The 22,506-nt window shown below is 49.1% G+C and overlaps 1 protein-coding gene across 6 annotated transcripts in view; it reads right to left on the bottom strand.

The window, feature by feature from the left end:
- Positions 1–18,759, bottom strand: part of LOC110515393 (RNA-binding protein 26) — a 31,698-nt gene extending 12,939 nt beyond the window's left edge. For 3 of the 6 annotated variants that reach the window (XM_036951457.1, XM_036951459.1, XM_036951462.1), the window contains exons 1-15: positions 18,338–18,759; positions 17,925–18,043; positions 16,889–17,031; positions 16,531–16,619; positions 13,654–13,871; positions 13,173–13,439; positions 10,363–10,614; positions 9,810–9,935; positions 9,176–9,319; positions 8,356–8,461; positions 6,509–6,692; positions 5,738–5,971; positions 1,965–2,159; positions 1,013–1,135; positions 253–327 (exon numbers count right to left, since the gene is read on the bottom strand). In XM_036951457.1, coding sequence (XP_036807352.1) covers positions 253–327; positions 1,013–1,135; positions 1,965–2,159; positions 5,738–5,971; positions 6,509–6,692; positions 8,356–8,461; positions 9,176–9,319; positions 9,810–9,935; positions 10,363–10,614; positions 13,173–13,439; positions 13,654–13,871; positions 16,531–16,619; positions 16,889–17,031; positions 17,925–18,043; positions 18,338–18,396 — 2,334 coding nt within the window. In that variant the 5' untranslated portion in view covers positions 18,397–18,759. The remainder of the gene's footprint in view (positions 1–252; positions 328–1,012; positions 1,136–1,964; positions 2,160–5,737; positions 5,972–6,508; positions 6,693–8,355; positions 8,462–9,175; positions 9,320–9,809; positions 9,936–10,362; positions 10,615–13,172; positions 13,440–13,653; positions 13,872–16,530; positions 16,620–16,888; positions 17,032–17,924; positions 18,044–18,337) is intronic. The other 3 variants (XM_036951460.1, XM_036951461.1, XM_036951458.1) reach the window with 3 other exon arrangements.
- Positions 18,760–22,506: the final 3,747 nt, after the last annotated feature.

Genomic DNA, 22,506 nt, shown 5'->3' with positions numbered 1-22,506 from the left:
GGATTGAGCCGCGGTGAGGGTAAAATCATAGGGATGGATAGAGGACTCATCTTTATATCTGTGCCGTTGGCAGCGTCTGTGACAGCATGGGCAGGGCTTTTAACAACCCATAGGAAAACACCACGCCGTTGGCTACTTTAAAATGGCAGAAGCATGGTGGAGGCCCTTAATGGTGCTGCCCATGTTTAAACAGCCTGCTGGCCACTAGAGACCTCTATCATTCTCTATGGGGGGGTGAAAAAAAAAACTCACCTTCTGAGTCTCGATGTGTTTCTCCAGGATTTCCTGCTTCTTCTTCCTCATTTCCTGTTGGAGCCGCAGGGCTTCCTGTCAGGGGAATATTAAAGTGGTAATTCACCTCTTCCACAACCACGGTAAAGTGCTCTGAGCGTCTGGAAAATCTACATGAAGACAACCGTTACGTTCAGACTCTTTTCCCAGGAGTCTCCTAACAGGATTAGAGATGAACGTGACCCCTCTTCCCTAACACTTATATTACAGACCCCCACCTTCTCCTCCATCTCTTCCCCCCTAGTCCCACGCTCTCCTCCATCCATCTCTTCCCCCCTAGTCCTACCTTCTCCTCCATCCATCTCTTCCCCCCTAGTCCTACCTTCTCCTCCATCCATCTCTTCCCCCCTAGCCCCACCTTCTCCTCCATCCATCTCTTCCCCCCTAGTCCCACCTTCTCCTCCATCCATCTCTTCCCCCCTAGTCCTACCTTCTCCTCCATCCATCTCTTCCCCCTAGTCCTACCTTCTCCTCCATCTCTTCCCCCCTAGTCCTACCTTCTCCTCCATCCATCTCTTCCCCCCTAGTCCTACCTTCTCCTCCATCCATCTCTTCCTCCTTAGTCCCACCCTCTCCTTCTCCTCCACCCACCCCCTCCTCCTCCCACCCATCTTTCCCTCCCTTCCCTCTCCTCCTTCCCTCCCCATCCCTCTCCTCCTTCCCTCCCTTCCCTCTCCTCCTTCCCTCCCCATCCCTCTCCCCCATCCCTCCCCCCTCTCACCTGTTTATTCTTCATAGCCTCCTCTGTAGCAGTGACCCCAGCGAACAGAGCCGTCTTCTGAGCTGCTTTCAGAGCAGCCATGTTGTACACTGTCTTAGTCAGCCCCGTAGAGGTGGAGAACACCTGGTGGAGAGGAGGACCATGTTATTATTACTGGGGACTTGTATAGGAGAACACCTGGTAGAGAAGACTCATATAGGAGAACACCTGGTAGAGAAGACTCATATAGGAGAACACCTGGTAGAGAAGACTCATGTAGGAGAACACCTGGTGGAGAAGACTCATATAGGAGAACACCTGGTAGAGAAGACTCATATAGGAGAACACCTGGTAGAGAGGACTCATATAGGAGAACACCTGGTAGAGAGGACTCATATAGGAGAACACCTGGTGGAGAAGACTCATATAGGAGAACACCTGGTGGAGAAGACTCATATAGGAGAACACCTGGTGGAGAAGACTCATATAGGAGAACACCTGGTGGAGAAGACTCATATAGGAGAACACCTGGTAGAGAAGACTCATATAGGAGAACACCTGGTGGAGAAGACTCATATAGGAGAACACCTGGTGGAGAGGACTCATATAGGAGAACACCTGGTGGAGAGGACTCATATAGGAGAACACCTGGTAGAGAGGACTCATATAGGAGAACACCTGGTAGAGAGGACTCATATAGGAGAACACCTGGTGGAGAGGACTCATATAGGAGAACACCTGGTAGAGAGGACTCATATAGGAGAACACCTGGTAGAGAAGACTCATATAGGAGAACACCTGGTAGAGAGGACTCATATAGGAGAACACCTGGTAGAGAGGACTCATATAGGAGAACACCTGGTAGAGAAGACTCATATAGGAGAACACCTGGTGGAGAGGAGGTCAACTTAAAGGAAAACTCAAGTCAAAAACTATATTTAGATTTGTTGATACAGTGGACTTGTTTTCTCACCTTTCCTGCCGGTCCACTAGGGGTACTTCCTGGTTTAGAGGCGAAGCCCAGCCTCTCCTTCATTGATAGGTTGGATTTAAAGTCATTCTGTGAGGCAACACGAGAGTCTTGGTTGGGCTCTGAGCAGTCGGCAGGCAGAGGGCCCAGACGGTCTTTGACGGACTGTTTCAGACTAGTGGCTGGCTGCTGCACCTGCTGGAGTTCACAACAACAACAACGTCAACAATACACAAACAAAGGGCAGCGACAACAGGCTAGGCTCGGTCAACGACAACAGGCTAGGCTCGGTCAACGACAACAGGCTAGGCTCGGTCAACGACAACAGGCTAGGCTCGGTCAACGACAACAGGCTCGGTCAACGACAACAGGCTCGGTCAACGACAACAGGCTAGGCTCGGTCAACGACAACAGGCTAGGCTCGGTCAACGACAACAGGCTAGGCTCGGTCAACGACAACAGGCTCGGTCAACGACAACAGGCTCGGTCAACGACAACAGGCTCGGTCAACGACAACAGGCTCGGTCAACGACAACAGGCTCGGTCAACGACAACAGGCTCGGTCAACGACAACAGGCTCGGCTCGGTCAACGACAACAGGCTAGGCTCGGTCAACGACAACAGGCTAGGCTCGGTCAACGACAACAGGCTAGGCTCGGTCAACGACAACAGGCTAGGCTCGGTCAACGACAACAGGCTAGGCTCGGTCAACGACAACAGGCTAGGCTCGGTCAACGACAACAGGCTCGGCTCGGTCAACGACAACAGGCTCGGTCAACGACAACAGGCTAGGCTCGGTCAACGACAACAGGCTAGGCTCGGTCAACGACAACAGGCTAGGCTCGGTCAACGACAACAGGCTAGGCTCGGTCAACGACAACAGGCTAGTAGGGCATCGACAACAGGCTAGGCTCGGTCAACGACAACAGGCTCGGTCAACGACAACAGGCTAGGCTCGGTCAACGACAACAGGCTAGGCTCGGTCAACGACAACAGGCTAGGCTCGGTCAACGACAACAGGCTAGGCTCGGTCAACGACAACAGGCTCGGTCAACGACAACAGGCTCGGTCAACGACAACAGGCTCGGTCAACGACAACAGGCTCGGCTCGGTCAACGACAACAGGCTAGGCTCGGTCAACGACAACAGGCTAGGCTCGGTCAACGACAACAGGCTAGGCTCGGTCAACGACAACAGGCTAGGCTCGGTCAACGACAACAGGCTAGGCTCGGTCAACGACAACAGGCTAGGCTCGGTCAACGACAACAGGCTAGGCTCGGTCAACGACAACAGGCTAGGCTCGGTCAACGACAACAGGCTAGGCTCGGTCAACGACAACAGGCTAGGCTCGGTCAACGACAACAGGCTAGGCTCGGTCAACGACAACAGGCTAGGCTCGGTCAACGACAACAGGCTAGGCTCGGTCAACGACAACAGGCTAGGCTCGGTCAACGACAACAGGCTAGGCTCGGTCAACGACAACAGGCTAGGCTCGGTCAACGACAACAGGCTAGGCTCGGTCAACGACAACAGGCTAGGCTCGGTCAACGACAACAGGCTAGGCTCGGTCAACGACAACAGGCTAGGCTCGGTCAACGACAACAGGCTAGGCTCGGTCAACGACAACAGGCTAGGCTCGGTCAACGACAACAGGCTAGGCTCGGTCAACGACAACAGTCTAGGCTCGGTCAACGACAACAGGCTAGGCTCGGTCAACGACAACAGGCTAGGCTCGGTCAACGACAACAGGCTAGGCTCGGTCAACGACAACAGGCTAGTAGGGCATCGACAACAGGCTAGGCTCGGTCAACGACAACAGGCTAGGCTCGGTCAACGACAACAGGCTAGTAGGGCATCGACAACAGGCTAGGCTCGGTCAACGACAACAGGCTCGGTCAACGACAACAGGCTCGGTCAACGACAACAGGCTAGGCTCGGTCAACGACAACAGGCTCGGTCAACGACAACAGGCTCGGTCAACGACAACAGGCTCGGTCAACGACAACAGGCTCGGTCAACGACAACAGGCTAGGCTCGGTCAACGACAACAGGCTCGGTCAACGACAACAGGCTCGGTCAACGACAACAGGCTCGGTCAACGACAACAGGCTCGGTCAACGACAACAGGCTCGGTCAACGACAACAGGCTCGGTCAACGACAACAGGCTCGGTCAACGACAACAGGCTCGGTCAACGACAACAGGCTCGGTCAACGACAACAGGCTCGGTCAACGACAACAGGCTCGGTCAACGACAACAGGCTCGGTCAACGACAACAGGCTCGGTCAACGACAACAGGCTAGGCTCGGTCAACGACAACAGGCTAGGCTCGGTCAACGACAACAGGCTAGGCTCGGTCAACGACAACAGGCTAGGCTCGGTCAACGACAACAGGCTCGGTCAACGACAACAGGCTCGGTCAACGACAACAGGCTCGGCTCGGTCAACGACAACAGGCTAGGCTCGGTCAACGACAACAGGCTAGGCTCGGTCAACGACAACAGGCTAGGCTCGGTCAACGACAACAGGCTAGGCTCGGTCAACGACAACAGGCTAGGCTCGGTCAACGACAACAGGCTAGGCTCGGTCAACGACAACAGGCTCGGTCAACGACAACAGGCTCGGTCAACGACAACAGGCTCGGTCAACGACAACAGGCTCGGTCAACGACAACAGGCTCGGTCAACGACAACAGGCTCGGTCAACGACAACAGGCTCGGTCAACGACAACAGGCTCGGTCAACGACAACAGGCTCGGTCAACGACAACAGGCTCGGTCAACGACAACAGGCTCGGTCAACGACAACAGGCTCGGTCAACGACAACAGGCTAGGCTCGGTCAACGACAACAGGCTAGGCTCGGTCAACGACAACAGGCTAGGCTCGGTCAACAACAACAGGCTAGGCTCGGTCAACGACAACAGGCTAGGCTCGGTCAACGACAACAGGCTAGGCTCGGTCAACGACAACAGGCTAGTAGGTCAACGACAACAGGCTAGGTCAACGACAACAGACTAGTAGGTCAAACGACAACAGGCTAGGCTCGGTCAACGACAACAGGCTAGTAGGTCAACGACAACAGGCTAGTAGGTCAACGACAACAGGCTAGTAGGTCAACGACAACAGGCTAGTAGGTCAACGACAACAGGCTAGTAGGTCAACGACAACAGGCTAGTAGGTCAACGACAACAGGCTAGTAGGTCAACGACAACAGGCTAGTAGGTCAACGACAACAGGCTAGGTCAACGACAACAGGCTAGTAGGTCAACGACAACAGGCTAGTAGGTCAACGACAACAGGCTAGTAGGTCAACGACAACAGGCTAGTAGGTCAACGACAACAGGCTAGTAGGTCAACGACAACAGGCTAGTAGGTCAACGACAACAGGCTAGTAGGTCAACGACAACAGGCTAGTAGGTCAACGACAACAGGCTAGGTCAACGACAACAGGCTAGTAGGTCAACGACAACAGGCTAGTAGGTCAACGACAACAGGCTAGTAGGTCAACGACAACAGGCTAGTAGGTCAACGACAACAGGCTAGGTCAAACGACAACAGGCTAGGTCAACGGCAACAGGCTAGGTCAAAGACCAGCAGGAAAAACTCTGGATCTGAGGCCACTAATAACCAACGGCCATTTGGTCAAAATGGCTGAATGAATGAAAGGTGCTTCCTAAATCCAAGTGCACCACTTTTGACCGGGGTCCATAGAGCTCTGGTAGAAAATAAGTGCACTTTTAAGGGAATAGGCTGCCATATTTGGGATGTGGACTTACCATGAGTGGCTGTGGTTGATGGTGTTGCTGTCCCTGCTGTCCCATTCCCTGCTGTCCCTGCTGTCCCATTCCCTGCTGTCCCATTCCCTGCTGTCCCATCTCGTCCTCACAGTGCCAGAGGACTCTAATGAAGCGGTTGTTGAGAACAGCCTCAGGACTCTGCAGGGCACGCTTAGCCTCCTCGTGACTGTCGAACTGGATCAGGGCCCCCTCCGGGTCATTACCATAGGTTACCTGGGGACGACGACGACAATGGATGGACGGACAGAGAGAGAGAGACACAGAAACACAGAGAGACACAGAGACACAGAGAGAGAGAGAGAGAGACACAGAGAGAGACACAGAGAGAGAGAGAGAGACAGAGAGACAGAGAGACAGAGACACAGAGACACAGAGACACAGAGACACAGAGACACAGAGACACAGAAACACAGAGAGACACAGAGACACAGAGAGAGAGAGAGACACAGAGAGAGAGAGAGACACAGAGAGAGAGAGAGAGAGACAGAGAGACAGAGACACAGAGACACAGAGACACAGAGAGACAGAGAGACAGAGAGACAGAGAGACAGAGAGACAGAGAGAGAGAAACGGGAGGGAGGGTGAGCAGGGGAAGAGAGGAAGGAGCAAGGGAGTGAGGAAGATAGGGTTATATGTTAACCCTCACTCACTAAGAAGAAGTGCACTAAATAGGGAGTAGTGTGCCAATAACGCCAACAACAACAAAACACTGCTTAAAGCAGAACGGTATCGTTAGCCAATCAGTCGAACCTGCAGGTTGACGATAGTCCCGAACTTGCTGAAGTGTTGGTTAAGCTTGGAGATGTTGTTGAGTCCCTGGGGGATCTGAAGGACCGACAGCTTGGTGTTTGACCCAAACGGAGCCTTCTGGTTCTGGTTCTGAGGGTTCTTGTTGTGGAACCCACCCTGGAGGTTCTGCTGGTTGAAGTTAGGTCTGACAGAACACATGGAGATTACAGGAACAGCTACAGGAACAGCTACCGTACTGCTTGTTGTTTACCAGAAACAGCTACCGTACTGCTTGTTGTTTACCAGAAACAGCTACCGTACTGCTTGTTGTTTACAAGAAACAGCTACCGTACTGCTTGTTGTTTACCAGAAACAGCTACCATACTGCTTGTTGTTTACCAGAAACAGCTACCGTACTGCTTGTTGTTTACAAGAAACAGCTACCGTACTGCTTGTTGTTTACCAGGAACAGCTACCGTACTGTTTGTTGTTGACCAGAAACAGCTACCGTACTGCTTGTTGTTGACCAGAAACAGCTACCGTACTGCTTGTTGTTTACCAGAAACAGCTACCGTACTGCTTGTTGTTTACAAGAAACAGCTACCGTACTGCTTGTTGTTTACAAGAAACAGCTACCGTACTGCTTGTTGTTTACAAGAAACAGCTACCGTACTGCTTCTGTCTGAACCCCCAGGTATATTACCTGTTGTGGTCTATGATGGTTTAATGTTCTGTCTGAACCCCCAGGTATATTACCTGTTGTGGTCTATGATGGTTCTCTAATGTTCTGTCTGAACCCCCAGGTATATTACCTGTTGTGGTCTATGATGGTTCTCTAATGTTCTGTCTGAACCCCCAGGTATATTACCTGTTGTGGTCTATGATGGTTTAATGTTCTGTCTGAACCCCCAGGTATATTACCTGTTGTGGTCTATGATGGTTCTCTAATGTTCTGTCTGAACCCCCAGGTATATTACCTGTTGTGGTCTATGATGGTTCTCTAATGTTCTGTCTGAACCCCCAGGTATATTACCTGTTGTGGTCTATGATGGTTTAATGTTCTGTCTGAACCCCCAGGTATATTACCTGTTGTGGTCTATGATGGTTTAATGTTCTGTCTGAACCCCCAGGTATATTACCTGTTGTGGTCTATGATGGTTCTCTAATGTTCTGTCTGAACCCCCAGGTATATTACCTGTTGTGGTCTATGATGGTTCTCTAATGTTCTGTCTGAACCCCCAGGTATATTACCTGTTGTGGTCTATGATGGTTTAATGTTCTGTCTGAACCCCCAGGTATATTACCTGTTGTGGTCTATGATGGTTCTCTAATGTTCTGTCTGAACCCCCAGGTATATTACCTGTTGTGGTCTATGATGGTTCTCTAATGTTCTGTCTGAACCCCCAGGTATATTACCTGTTGTGGTCTATGACGGTTCTCTAATGTTCTGTCTGAACCCCCAGGTATATTACCTATTGTGGTCTATGATGGTTCTCTAATGTTCTGTCTGACCCCCCAGGTATATTACCTGTTGTGGTCTATGATGGTTTAATGTTCTGTCTGAACCCCCAGGTATATTACCTGTTGTGGTCTATGATGGTTTAATGTTCTGTCTGAACCCCCAGGTATATTACCTGTTGTGGTCTATGATGGTTTAATGTTCTGTCTGAACCCCCAGGTATATTACCTGTTGTGGTCTGTGTCTCATGCCAAATCAACTGTCTCACAGTCTCAAGGTGTGTGTTCTTGCTTGTCGGACCAACGTGTGTGCGTGTGTGTGTGTGTGTGTGTGTGTGTGTGTGTGTGTGTGTGTGTTCTTGCTTGTCGGACCAACGTGTGTGTGTGTGTGTGTGTGTGTGTGTTCTTACTTGTCGGACCAGGGTTTCTTGGGGAGCATTGCTCCGTGGTGTGAGACAGCAGATCTCTTCCTGGAGGCCGAGTCCAGAACAATCCTCATTCTGTTGGGCATCTGATCTGGGAATTCATTAAACAACTATGTGACTGGACTGACGAGATCAGACGAGACCTTGACCAGTCAGGATAGAGAATCGCTCTCTCTCCCCCTCCTATATAACACCACATTATAGTCCCACCTTCCCTCTGAATCCACATCGAGACTGGTTGTGTTTAGGTACCTCTGCCTCCCTCCCTCTCCCTCCCTCCCTCCCTCCCTCCCTCCCTCTCTCCCTCCCTCCCTCCCTCCCTCCCTCCCTCCCCCTCCCTCCCTCCCTCCCTCTCCCTCTCCCTCCCTCCCTCCCTCCCTCTCTCCCTCCCTCCCTCCCTCCCCCTCCCTCCCTCTCTCCCTCCCTCCCTCCCTCCCCCTCCCTCCCTCTCTCTTCCTCCCTCCCTCCCTCCCTCTCTCCCTCCCTCCCTCCCTCCCTCCCTCTCTCCCTCCCTCCCTCCCTCTCCCTCCCTCCCTCCCTCTCTCCCTCCCTCCCTCCCTCCCCCTCCCTCCCTCCCTCTCTCTCTCTTCCTCCCTCCCTCCCTCCCTCTCCCTCCCTCCCTCCCTCCCTCCCTCCCTCTCCCTCCCTCTCTCCCTCCCTCCCTCTCCCTCCCTCCCTCCCTCTCCCTCCCTCCCTCTACTATAACAACACATTACAGTCCCTCCCTCCCTCCCTCTACTATAACACCACATTACAGTCCCACCTTCCCTCCGAATCCACATCTAGACAGGTTGTGTTTAGGTACCTCTGTCTCTGTGAGGCAGGTCCTCCCCCATAGTCAGTCCTATGAGGTTGGGTCTCTGGGCGTTGACTCTGTGGCGATACACTGGTCTGGAGGTGTTGGTGAGGCTGGGATCCTCAGGGTTATACATGTCAGGGTCATACTGGCCTGGGAGAGAGGGACCACAACAGACTTAATGAAGACAACAACAGAGACCACAACACAGACTTAATGAAGAGACCACAACACAGACTTAATGAAGACAATAACAACAACAGAGACCACAACACAGACTAAAGAGACCACAACAGACTAAAGAGACCACAACACAGACTTAATGAAGACCACAACACAGACTAAAGAGACCACAACACAGACTTAATGAAGAGACCACAACACAGACTAAAGAGACCACAACACAGACTAAAGAGACCACAACACAGACTAAATGAAGACAATAACAACAGAGACAAAACATGTCTCCTTCCCCTCTGAAAGACACACAGGTTGGAGCAGTAGATAACTGAAGGCCACATTGTACAGCTGTTAAGAGGACTAATTGCTTTGCTCAAGGGCACAACGGCAGGAGATTGCACCTAGGATTTGACACTTAAGACAACCCTCTTGGTTGTCAACACACACACACACACACCCCTACCTGGTGGGAAGAGAGGAGCCGGGGGCTGGGGGATGGAGGGTCGTGTCCCTGTGGTTACAATAGTGGGAACAGAGTTGGCGATGGAGCTAGGAGGGGCATCCATCCCTGAAGCCTGGTGAGGGGGACCTGGGGGGGCGGGGCACAGATTTAAATAAAACACTAGAATGGTCCCTGACCAAGATGGCCGCCATTAACACAACATTCTAGAACGATGCAAGTCTGGAGTTAGGAGGGGCATCCATCCCTGATGCCTGGTGAGGGGGACCTGGGGGACCTGGGGGGGCGGGGCACAGATTTAAATAAAACACTAGAATGGTTCCTGACCAAGATGGCCGCCACTAACACAACATTCTAGAACGTTGCAAGTCTGACATCAACACACTCTACGTGAATTATAGTCTCTGTGGAGATCTTTATAAAGGTAAGGCGAACACCCGATTGGCTATGGTCGAAAGAAGCTCACCCAATAGGGAAGAGGGTTCCATTTGGAATGACAACACATGCGACTCGAGCCACGGACTCGTTATGACAGACGGATTCACTGAATTCCTACCTGGCGGCAGGCTGGGCGGCAGGCCGGGCGGCAGGCTGCCTGTCAGGGGCACAGGGGGACGGAGGTTGACGGGAGGTGGCGTCATGAGAGGGGGAGGTCCTGGCGGGGGCGGTAGGCCGGGAGGGGGCTGGGCGACCCCCGGGATAGGGGGAGGGGCTTGGAACATGTTAGGTAGATTAACGTCCTCCACCACCACTGGATCGATACCGTGGTCGAACGGGCAAATGTCCCCGCGCATACAGAAGCCTTTCTCTGGAAGACAACACAATACGGTATAGTAACACAGCTAGAGGACAGTTAGATACAGAAGCCTTTCTCTGGAAGACAACACAATACGGTATAGTAACAGCTAGAGGACAGTTAGATACAGAAGCCTTTCTCAGGAAGACAACACAATACGGTATAGTAACACAGCTAGAGGACAGTTAGATACAGAAGCCTTTCTCTGGAAGACAACACAATACGGTATAGTAACACAGCTAGAGGACAGTTAGATACAGAAGCCTTTCTCTGGAAGACAACACAATACGGTATAGTAACACAGCTAGAGGACAGTTAGATACAGAAGCCTTTCTCTGGAAGACAACACAATACGGTATAGTAACAGCTAGAGGACAGTTAGATACAGAAGCCTTTCTCTGGAAGACAACACAATACTGTATAGTAACACAGCTAGAGGACAGTTAGATACAGAAGCCTTTCTCTGGAAGACAACACAATACGGTATAGTAACACAGCTAGAGGACAGTTAGATACAGAAGCCTTTCTCTGGAAGACAACACAATACGGTATAGTAACAGCTAGAGGACAGTTAGATACAGAAGCCTTTCTCTGGAAGACAACACAATACGGTATAGTAACAGCTAGAGGACAGTTAGATACAGAAGCCTTTCTCTGGAAGACAACACAATACTGTATAGTAACACAGCTAGAGGACAGTTAGATACAGAAGCCTTTCTCTGGAAGACAACACAATACGGTATAGTAACACAGCTAGAGGACAGTTAGATACAGAAGGCCTTTCTCAGGAAGACAACACAATACGGTATAGTAACACAGCTAGAGGACAGTTAGATACAGAAGGAAGACAACACAATACAGTATAGTAACAGCTAGAGGACAGTTAGATACAGAAGGAAGACAACACAATACGGTATAGTAACACAGCTAGAGGACAGTTAGATACAGAAGGCTTTCTCAGGAAGACAACACAATACGGTATAGTAACACAGCTAGAGGACAGTTAGATACAGAAGCCTTTCTCTGGAAGACAACACAATACGGTATAGTAACACAGCTAGAGGACAGTTAGATACAGAAGCCTTTCTCTGGAAGACAACACAATACGGTATAGTAACACAGCTAGAGGACAGTTAGATACAGAAGCCTTTCTCTGGAAGACAACACAATACGGTATAGTAACACAGCTAGAGGACAGTTAGATACAGAAGCCTTTCTCTGGAAGACAACACAATACGGTATAGTAACAGCTAGAGGACAGTTAGATACAGAAGCCTTTCTCTGGAAGACAACACAATACTGTATAGTAACACAGCTAGAGGACAGTTAGATACAGAAGCCTTTCTCTGGAAGACAACACAATACGGTATAGTAACACAGCTAGAGGACAGTTAGATACAGAAGCCTTTCTCTGGAAGACAACACAATACGGTATAGTAACAGCTAGAGGACAGTTAGATACAGAAGCCTTTCTCTGGAAGACAACACAATACGGTATAGTAACACAGCTAGAGGACAGTTAGATACAGAAGCCTTTCTCTGGAAGACAACACAATACGGTATAGTAACAGCTAGAGGACAGTTAGATACAGAAGCCTTTCTCTGGAAGACAACACAATACGGTATAGTAACAGCTAGAGGACAGTTAGATACAGAAGCCTTTCTCTGGAAGACAACACAATACTGTATAGTAACACAGCTAGAGGACAGTTAGATACAGAAGCCTTTCTCTGGAAGACAACACAATACGGTATAGTAACACAGCTAGAGGACAGTTAGATACAGAAGGAAGACAACACAATACAGTATAGTAACAGCTAGAGGACAGTTAGATACAGAAGGAAGACAACACAATACGGTATAGTAACACAGCTAGAGGACAGTTAGATACAGAAGCCTTTCTCTGGAAGACAACACAATACGGTATAGTAACACAGCTAGAGGACAGTTAGATACAGAAGCCTTTCTCTGGAAGACAACACAATACGGTATAGTAACACAGCTAGAGGACAGTTAGATACAGAAGCCTTTCTCTGGAAGACAACACAATACGGTATAGTAACACAGCTAGAGGACAGTTAGATACAGAAGCCTTTCTCTGGAAGACAACACAATACGGTATAGTAACACAGCTAGAGGACAGTTAGATACAGAAGGAAGACAACACAATACAGTATAGTAACAGCTAGAGGACAGTTAGATACAGAAGGAAGACAACACAATACGGTATAGTAACACAGCTAGAGGACAGTTAGATACAGAAGGCTTTCTCAGGAAGACAACACAATATGGTATAGTAACACAGCTAGAGGACAGTTAGATACAGAAGGAAGACAACACAATACAGTATAGTAACAGCTAGAGGACAGTTAGATATACAGAAGGAAGACAACACAATACGGTATAGTAACACAGCTAGAGGACAGTTCGATACAAAAGGCCTTTTCCAGGCCAGAAACAGACAGAAAGAAAACTAAATCACTCCAAACATTATCCTTCTCGGTCATACTGATCCCGGGCCACTAAAAGACAGTCTCGGTGTAAAAAAAAACAACTTCCTTCCTGCTTACCGTCGTAGTCACGGCAACGTTTCCTCTGTGGCGGAAGGGGCCGGTCCAGTGACTGATCCGGGTGGAAGTCCGACCAGCTGTCCGTCACCGAGGCGATGCTGTTGCTGTGGTTACCTTGAGGGGCGATCACCGTGATGGTGCTGCTGAGGGTCGGCACGGGGAACGTGGCGGTTGCCGTGGGGATCGGCAGGAGGCCTTCTCCAGCTCCAACCTCCGTCCCCCGGTCTCCTCGATCGGGCTCGTACTTTGACCTCCCAGCATCCCGCTCTGTGATCAGAAGGATAAGGGCAGGAAGAAGGAAACAGTCATGATATCTAGAGCTGAGCCGTTGGATGTGCTTGCTTTTGTTCCAACCCAACACTAGTCTAACAGCCAGACATACTGACTTTCAAAATGAATCAACCAATCATAAGTCTTCTGTCTAAACCAGGAGCATAACCCTGCACACAACCAGAGTTGTTCTGTCGGTCTCCCCTCTCACCTCTGCTCTTGGAGTGGCTCCTGCTGTGACTCCTGCTACCGCGGTCTCTGTCTCTCTCCCGGTCCCTGGCCCGGTCCTTGCTCCTGCTCCTACTGCGGCTGTAGCTACGGCCCCTCCTCCGGTTGTAACGGTCCCGGTACGAGTCCCGTCTCGGGGGGATGCGGTCGTAATCGTTCCGTTTCCTGGTACGGTCGTCCCTTTTACGGTCATCCCCTCGTCTGACAAACGACAGAGAAGAGGAGGAGGAGGAGAGAGAGGAGGAAGAGAGAGGGGAGAAAGAGGAGGAAGAGAGAGGGGAGAAAGAGGAGGAAGAGAGAGGAGGAAGAGAGGGGGAAGAGAGAGGGGGAAGAGAGAGAGAGGAGGGAGGAAGAGAGAGAGGAGAGAGAAAGGAGGGAAAGAGAGAGTGAGGAGGAAGAAAGAGAGAGGAGGAAGAAAGAGAGAGGAGGAAGAGAGAGAGGAGAAAGAGAGAGGAGGCAGAGAGAGGAGGGAGAGAGAGAGGAAAAGAGAGAGAGGAGGGGGAGAGAGAGAGGAGGGGGAGAGAGAGGAGGGGGAGAGAGAGGAGGGGGAGAGAGAGAGAGGAGGGGGAGAGAGAGAGAGGAGGGGGAGAGAGAGAGAGGAGGGGGAGAGAGAGAGAGGAGGGGGAGAGAGAGAGAGGAGGGAGGGAGGGAAGGAGAGAGAGAGGAGGGAGGGAGGGAGAGAGAGAGGAGGGAGGGAGGGAGAGAGAGAGGAGGGAGGGAGAGAGAGAGAGGAGGGAGGGAGAGAGAGAGAGAGGAGGGAGAGAGAAGGGAGAGAGAGAGAGAGGAGGGAGAGAGAGAGAGAGAGGAGGGAGAGAGAGAGAGAGAGGAGGGAGAGAGAGAGAGAGAGAGAGAGGAGGCAGAATAAAGTCACTAAGCAGACATCCCATTGAACAGAGACAGGAGCATTTATGGATCAATCTCAAATAGCACTCTATACACTATTGACCAGGTCCAGTAGAGTAATTTAATAGGGAACTATGTCCCTCACCTGTTGTCTCTGGGGGGCTGTAGTTCACACTGACCTGCTGTAGTTCACACTGACCTGCTGTCTCTACTGTAGTTCACACTGACCCGCTGTAGTTCACACTGACCCGCTGTAGTTCACACTGACCCGCTGTAGTTCACACTGACCCGCTGTAGTTCACACTGACCCGCTGTAGTTCACACTGACCCGCTGTAGTTCACACTGACCTGCTGTAGTTCACACTGACCTGCTGTAGTTCACACTGACCTGCTGTAGTTCACACTGACCCGCTGTAGTTCACACTGACCTGCTGTAGTTCACACTGACCTGCTGTAGTTCACACTGACCTGCTGTCTCTACTGTAGTTCACACTGACCTGCTGTCTCTACTGTAGTTCACACTGACCTGCTGTCTCTACTGTAGCTGGAGGGGGGGGCTGTAGTTCACACTGACCTGCTGTCTCTACTGTAGTTCACACTGACCTGCTGTAGTTCACACTGACCTGCTGTAGTTCACACTGACCTGCTGTCTCTACTGTAGTTCACACTGACCTGCTGTCTCTACTGTAGCTGGAGGGGGGGCTGTAGTTCACACTGACCTGCTGTCTCTACTGTAGTTCACACTGACCCGCTGTAGTTCACACTGACCTGCTGTAGTTCACACTGACCTGCTGTAGTTCACACTGACCTGCTGTAGTTCACACTGACCTACTGTAGTTCACACTGACCTGCTGTAGTTCACACTGACCCGCTGTAGTTCACACTGACCTGCTGTAGTTCACACTGACCTGCTGTAGTTCACACTGACCTGCTGTCTCTACTGTAGTTCACACTGACCTGCTGTCTCTACTGTAGTTCACACTGACCTGCTGTCTCTACTGTAGCTGGAGGGGGGGGCTGTAGTTCACACTGACCTGCTGTCTCTACTGTAGTTCACACTGACCTGCTGTAGTTCACACTGACCTGCTGTAGTTCACACTGACCTGCTGTCTCTACTGTAGTTCACACTGACCTGCTGTCTCTACTGTAGTTCACACTGACCTGCTGTCTCTACTGTAGCTGGAGGGGGGGGCTGTAGTTCACACTGACCTGCTGTCTCTACTGTAGTTCACACTGACCTGCTGTAGTTCACACTGACCTGCTGTAGTTCACACTGACCTGCTGTCTCTACTGTAGTTCACACTGACCTGCTGTCTCTACTGTAGCTGGAGGGGGGGCTGTAGTTCACACTGACCTGCTGTCTCTACTGTAGTTCACACTGACCCGCTGTAGTTCACACTGACCTGCTGTCTCTACTGTAGTTCACACTGACCTGCTGTAGTTCACACTGACCTGCTGTAGTTCACACTGACCTGCTGTCTCTACTGTAGTTCACACTGACCTGCTGTAGTTCACACTGACCTACTGTAGTTCACACTGACCTGCTGTCTCTACTGTAGTTCACACTGACCTGCTGTCTCTACTGTAGTTCACACTGACCCGCTGTAGTTCACACTGACCTGCTGTAGTTCACACTGACCTGCTGTAGTTCACACTGACCCGCTGTAGTTCACACTGACCTGCTGTAGTTCACACTGACCTGCTGTCTCTACTGTAGCGGGAGCTGGACGGGGGGCTGTAGTTCACACTGACCTGCTGTCCCTACTGTAGCGGGAGCTGGACGGGGGGCTGTAGTTCACACTGACCTGCTGTCCCTACTGTAGCGGGAGCTGGACGGGGGGCTGTAGTTCACACTGACCTGCTGTCTCTACTGTAGCGGGAGCTGGACGGGGGGCTGTAGTTCACACTGACCTGCTGTCCCTACTGTAGCGGGAGCTGGACGGGGGGCTGTAGTTCACACTGACCTGCTGTCCCTACTGTAGCGGGAGCTGGACGGGGGGCTGTAGTTCACACTGACCTGCTGTCTCTACTGTAGCGGGAGCTGGACGGGGGGCTGTAGTTCACTCTCCTGGAGAACTTCTTGTCCCGGTCCTCCTCGCGACTCGGCTGGAAAACACAAGTTTAAACTAAGATCCTGAAAGTAGCACTAGATGAACTGCATTGATCTCATCCTGTTTACAAATAACCCCACTTCCCGATTACAAAGAATACTATTGGACAATAGATCTCTACTGTCAGACTGTGGTGTGTAACCTTCCATGCCAATTATGCGGAGGCACTAAAACTCTACCACAGCGGTTTCCTGTAGCATCACTGTAAAAAGTAAACATTCCCTATAAGTGTTGGTGCCTTGTCAACATGACTCAACCAGTCACCTCGTCTTTCCTCTGGTCGTCTTTGTCCGTCCTGGTCAGGTGACCCTCCGCTTTGCCCGCGGAACCTGGCTGATGGTCCTGCTGAGGTAGGTAGCTTTTGGAGTTGACGGCTTCAAAGAGTCTATCGACAAAGGTCTGCGTCTCTGGGAGAAGACGGGAGTAGGGAACGAGGGGCGGTTGATGAGGGGAGGAGGACAAGGGCATGATTAGTGGGGCCGACACCGACACATTAGGTAACTAATGAGTATCAGTCACTGTGTATAGTTACAAATGGAACACTATTACCAATTTAGTGCACTACTTTAGACCAGGGCCCTATATAACCCTATTCCCTATATAGTGCACTACTTTAGACCAGGGCCCTATAGAACCCTATTCCCTATATAGTGCACTACTTCAGACCAGAGCCCTATAGAACCATCTTCCCTATATAGTGCACTACTTTAGACCAGAGCCCTATAGAACCCTATTCCCTATATAGTGCACTACTTTAGACCAGGGCCCTATATAACCCTATTCCCTATATAGTGCACTACTTTAGACCAGGGCCCTATAGAACCCTATTCCCTATATAGTGCACTACTTTAGACCAGAGCCCTATAGAACCCTATTCCCTATATAGTACACTACTTTAGACCAGAGCCCTATAGAACCCTATTCCCTATATAGTGCACTACTTTAGACCAGAGCCCTATAGAACCCTATTCCCTATATAGTGCACTACTTTAGACCAGAGCCCTATAGAACCCTATTCCGTATATAGTACACTACTTTAGACCAGAGCCCTATAGAACCCTATTCCCTATATATAGTGCACTACTTTAGACCAGAGCCCTATAGAACCCTATTCCGTATATAGTACACTACTTTAGACTAAAGTAACGCACGATAAAAAGAGAATAGGATTCAGTCACAGTCAGTCAAAAAGTACTTCTGATTTTCTTCGACTTTCGAGGCAGATGACGACAAAACGTCACCACCACCACCACCACTTGCTGTCAAAACTATAAACATGTGTTTTAATAAGTATCGTTACCTTTCTGTAGAAATACGTCCAACTGGTCGACACAAAGAGCTTTGAGTTCCGTCTCACTTTTGTCTTTCTTCACCAAGGCAACGACGTATTTAGCGAGGGCAGATGGATCCGCATCACAACTAGAACAGGGGAAAGTGTCAACACAAACACACCGTTAGCCATGCTAACTCTAGCTATACAACAACAACACATTAGCTAGAATATATATATATCCTTAAGACCAATCGATTACAAGATAACAGACAATTTCTCAACTATAAAAACTGCTATTTTGTTTTGAAATAACTAGGCACGTGATATAAACATTAAACTAGCATCCAAATGATACTAGCCTTGTCTTCAGTCATGTTGTTGCATCTTGATGCTGGCAAGCTAATGTTGCTAAACGTTAGCCATCTAAGTTAGCTACTTACATTGGTTCGAGGGTTTTAAAAAGCCACGTTTTCAATGAATCTAGGTTTTCAATAATCATCTTTTCAGACACCGGTTAACTTCTCTTCCACTCGGTGGCCAGGGTTAATAATCACTCGGTAATGTTTCTTAATGACAAAAATACTGTATGTCCAAAGGCAAGAAGTCATCAAGCTAACATTAGCTGTTAGTTACCGCCTTCTCTCTCTTATTAAACCTGCATGGCTATTCAACACTAAAAAGACCAACGACTTGGTTGAAAAGACTAGATTGCCTTGAGCGTGTTTCTTGCTTTTTAAATTATTGCAAATAGAAAGAGGGGGGGAAGACAATTTGTTCACTGTAAACTATTCCCTCAACTAGTTTGAATGTTCAGGCAGTGCAGGCCTTCCCTCATTGCAAATAAATTGAGAATATTTACTTCCGGGGAACTCTCGCTGGCAGATATCGCGAGAATTGAAATGTCACGTTGTAACTTGGCGTACTTGGTATTTATTAGGATCCCCAAAGAGCCGCTGCAAAAGCATCAGCTACTACTCCTGGGGTCCACACGAAACATGACATAATATATAGTACAGAACATTATTAGTCAAGGACTGAAATACATAGATTTAAAATGTCACACACAGCCTCCATATCAGTACATACACACAATATCTAGGTCTTATACATAGTACAGTGCAAATTACAAAACAAGATATACAAAATGGCGGTGTCTCTTCACAGTCACCTTTGTGCAGTAAGGTGTTATTTTATGTGTTTTTTTAACTGGTAGTATTGCTTGGAGTGGCAGAGAGTTCCATGTAGTCATGTTACCTGGGCTACCAGAGAGTTCCATGTAGTCATGTTACCTGGGCTACCAGAGAGTTCCATGTAGTCATGTTACCTGGGCTACCAGAGAGTTCCATGTAGTCATGTTACCTGGGCTACCAGAGAGTTCCATGTAGTCATGTTACCTGGGCTACCAGAGAGTTCCATGTAGTCATGTTACCTGGGCTACCAGCGAGTTCCATGTAGTCATGTTACCTGGGCTACCAGAGAGTTCCATGTAGTCATGTTACCTGGGCTACCAGAGAGTTCCATGTAGTCATGGCTCTATTTAATACTGTGTGTTTCCCAGCCTCTGTTCTGGACCTGGGGACTGTGAAGAGCACCTCTGGTTACATCTCTTGTGTTGTACCGATGAGCGATCTGAACTGTGTTGCCAACTGCTTCAACAGACAGTTCGGTACCTTCAACACATCAACACCTCGCACAAAGACCAATAGTGATGCAGTCAATCTCTCCACAACTTTTTTAGCCAGGAGAGACTGACATGCCTGTTACTGACACTTGCATTCCATGTACATCTAAGTGTGGCACGTGCTGCTTTGTTCCGGACCAACTGCAATTCACCTATGTCCAGGTGGGGACAAAACTAGGGCCTGTAGGACCTGTCTGGTGGAATGAGATGTCAAGAAGACAGAGCAACGGCCTAACATGGACAGACCTCTTCCCATTTTATACCAACCATTGAATCTATGTGTTTTGACCATGACAGCTTGGTATCTACGGTAACACCCAGCAGTTTAGTCTCCTCAACTTGCTCAATAGCCACATTATTCTATAATAGATCTAAAACGAGGTTTAGTGTTGAGCGAGGGATTTGTTCCAAAAATTATGCTTATACTTTAAAAATATATATATATATATCTATCTGGCAGCAGCCTATTGCTAGTTACCCGTTCTAAAACTAACTGGAGCTCTATGTTAAGGTTGTCAGTTATTTATTTGAGTCGTCAGCGATATACCTCAATGAACAAGCCATCTGCCTCAATGAACAAGCCACCTACCTCAATGAACAAGCCATCTGCCTCAATTTCCTCAATGAACAAGCCATCTACCTCAATGAACAAGCCTACCTCAATGAACAAGCCATCTGCCTCAATTTCCTCAATGAACAAGCCAACCTCAATGAACAAGCCATCTGCCTCAATTTCCTCAATGAACAAGCCATCTACCTCAATGAACAAGCCATCTGCCTCAATGAACAAGCCATCTGCCTCAATTTCCTCAATGAACAAGCCATCTGCCTCAATGAACAAGCCATCTACCTCAATGAACAAGCCATCTGTCTCAATTTCCTCAATGAACAAGCCATATGCCTCAATTTGCTCAATGAACAAGCCACCTGTCTCAATGAACAAGCCATCTGTCTCAATGAACAAGCCATCTGCCTCAATTTCCTCAATGAACAAGCCATCTGCCTCAATTGCCTCAATGAACAAGCCATCTGCCTCAATGAACAAGCCATCTGCCTCAATGAACAAGCCATCTACCTCAATGAACAAGCCATCTGCCTCAATGAACCCGCCATCTGCCTCAATGAACAAGCCATCTGCCTCAATGAACAAGCCATCTGCCTCAATGAACAAGCCATCTGCCTCAATGAACAAGCCATCTGCCTCAATGAACAAGCCATCTGCCTTAATGAACAAGCCATCTACCTCAATTTCCTCAATGAACAAGCCATCTGCCTCAATGAACAAGCCATCTGCCACAATTTCCTCAATGAACAAGCCATCTGCCTCAACTTCCTCAATGAACAAGCCATATACCTCAATGAACAAGCCATCTGCCTCAATGAACAAGCCATCTGCCTCAATGAACAAGCCATCTGCCTCAATGAACAAGCCATCTGCCTCAATGAACAAGCCATCTGCCTCAATGAACAAGCCATCTGCCTCAATGAACAAGCCATCTGCCTCAATGAACAAGCCATCTACCTCAATGAACAAGCCATCTGCCTTAATGAACAAGCCATCTACCTCAATTTCCTCAATGAACAAGCCATCTGCCTCAATGAACAAGCCATCTGCCTCAATTTCCTCAATGAACAAGCCATCTACCTCAATGAACAAGCCATCTGCCTCAATGAACAAGCCATCTGCCTCAATTTCCTCAATGAACAAGCCTACCTCAATGAACAAGCCATCTGCCTCAATTAACAAGCCATCTGCCTCAATTTCCTCAATGAACAAGCCATCTGCCTCAATGAACAAGCCATCTACCTCAATGAACAAGCCATCTGTCTCAATTTCCTCAATGAACAAGCCATATGCCTCAATTTGCTCAATGAACAAGCCACCTGTCTCAATGAACAAGCCATCTGTCTCAATGAACAAGCCATCTGCCTCAATTTCCTCAATGAACAAGCCATATACCTCAATGAACAAGCCATCTGCCTCAATTGCCTCAATGAACAAGCCATATACCTCAATGAACAAGCCATCTACCTCAATGAACAAGCCATCTACCTCAATGAACAAGCCATCTACCTCACTGAACAAGCCATCTGCCTCAATGAACAAGCCATCTGCCTCAATGAACAAGCCATCTGCCTCAATGAACAAGCCATCTGCCTCAATGAACAAGCCATATACCTCAATGAACAAGCCATATACCTCAATGAACAAGCCATATACCTCAATGAACAAGCCACCTGCCTCAATGAACAAGCCACCTGCCTCAATGAACAAGCCACCTGCCTCAATGAACAAGCCACCTGCCTCAATGAACAAGCCACCTGCCTCAATGAACAAGCCACCTGCCTCAATGAACAAGCCATCTGCCTCAATGAACAAGCCATATACCTCAATGAACAAGCCATATACCTCAATGAACAAGCCATCTGCCACAATTTCCTCAATGAACAAGCCATCTGCCTCAACTTCCTCAATGAACAAGCCATATACCTCAATGAACAAGCCATCTGCCTCAATGAACAAGCCATCTGCCTCAATGAACAAGCCATCTGCCTCAATGAACAAGCCATCTGCCTCAATGAACAAGCCATCTGCCTCAATGAACAAGCCATCTGCCACAATTTCCTCAATGAACAAGCCATCTGCCTCAACTTCCTCAATGAACAAGCCATATACCTCAATGAACAAGCCATCTGCCTCAATGAACAAGCCATCTGCCTCAATGAACAAGCCATCTGCCTCAATGAACAAGCCATCTGCCTCAATGAACAAGCCATCTGCCTCAATGAACAAGCCATCTGCCTCAATGAACAAGCCATCTGCCTCAATGAACAAGCCATCTGCCTCAATGAACAAGCCATCTACCTCAATGAACAAGCCATCTGCCTTAATGAACAAGCCATCTACCTCAATTTCCTCAATGAACA

Source organism: Oncorhynchus mykiss, chromosome 18, assembly GCF_013265735.2.
Source record: "Oncorhynchus mykiss isolate Arlee chromosome 18, USDA_OmykA_1.1, whole genome shotgun sequence".
NCBI classification, from domain to species: Eukaryota; Metazoa; Chordata; class Actinopteri; order Salmoniformes; family Salmonidae; genus Oncorhynchus; species Oncorhynchus mykiss.
This window is presented reverse-complemented; position numbering and strand designations above follow the sequence as displayed.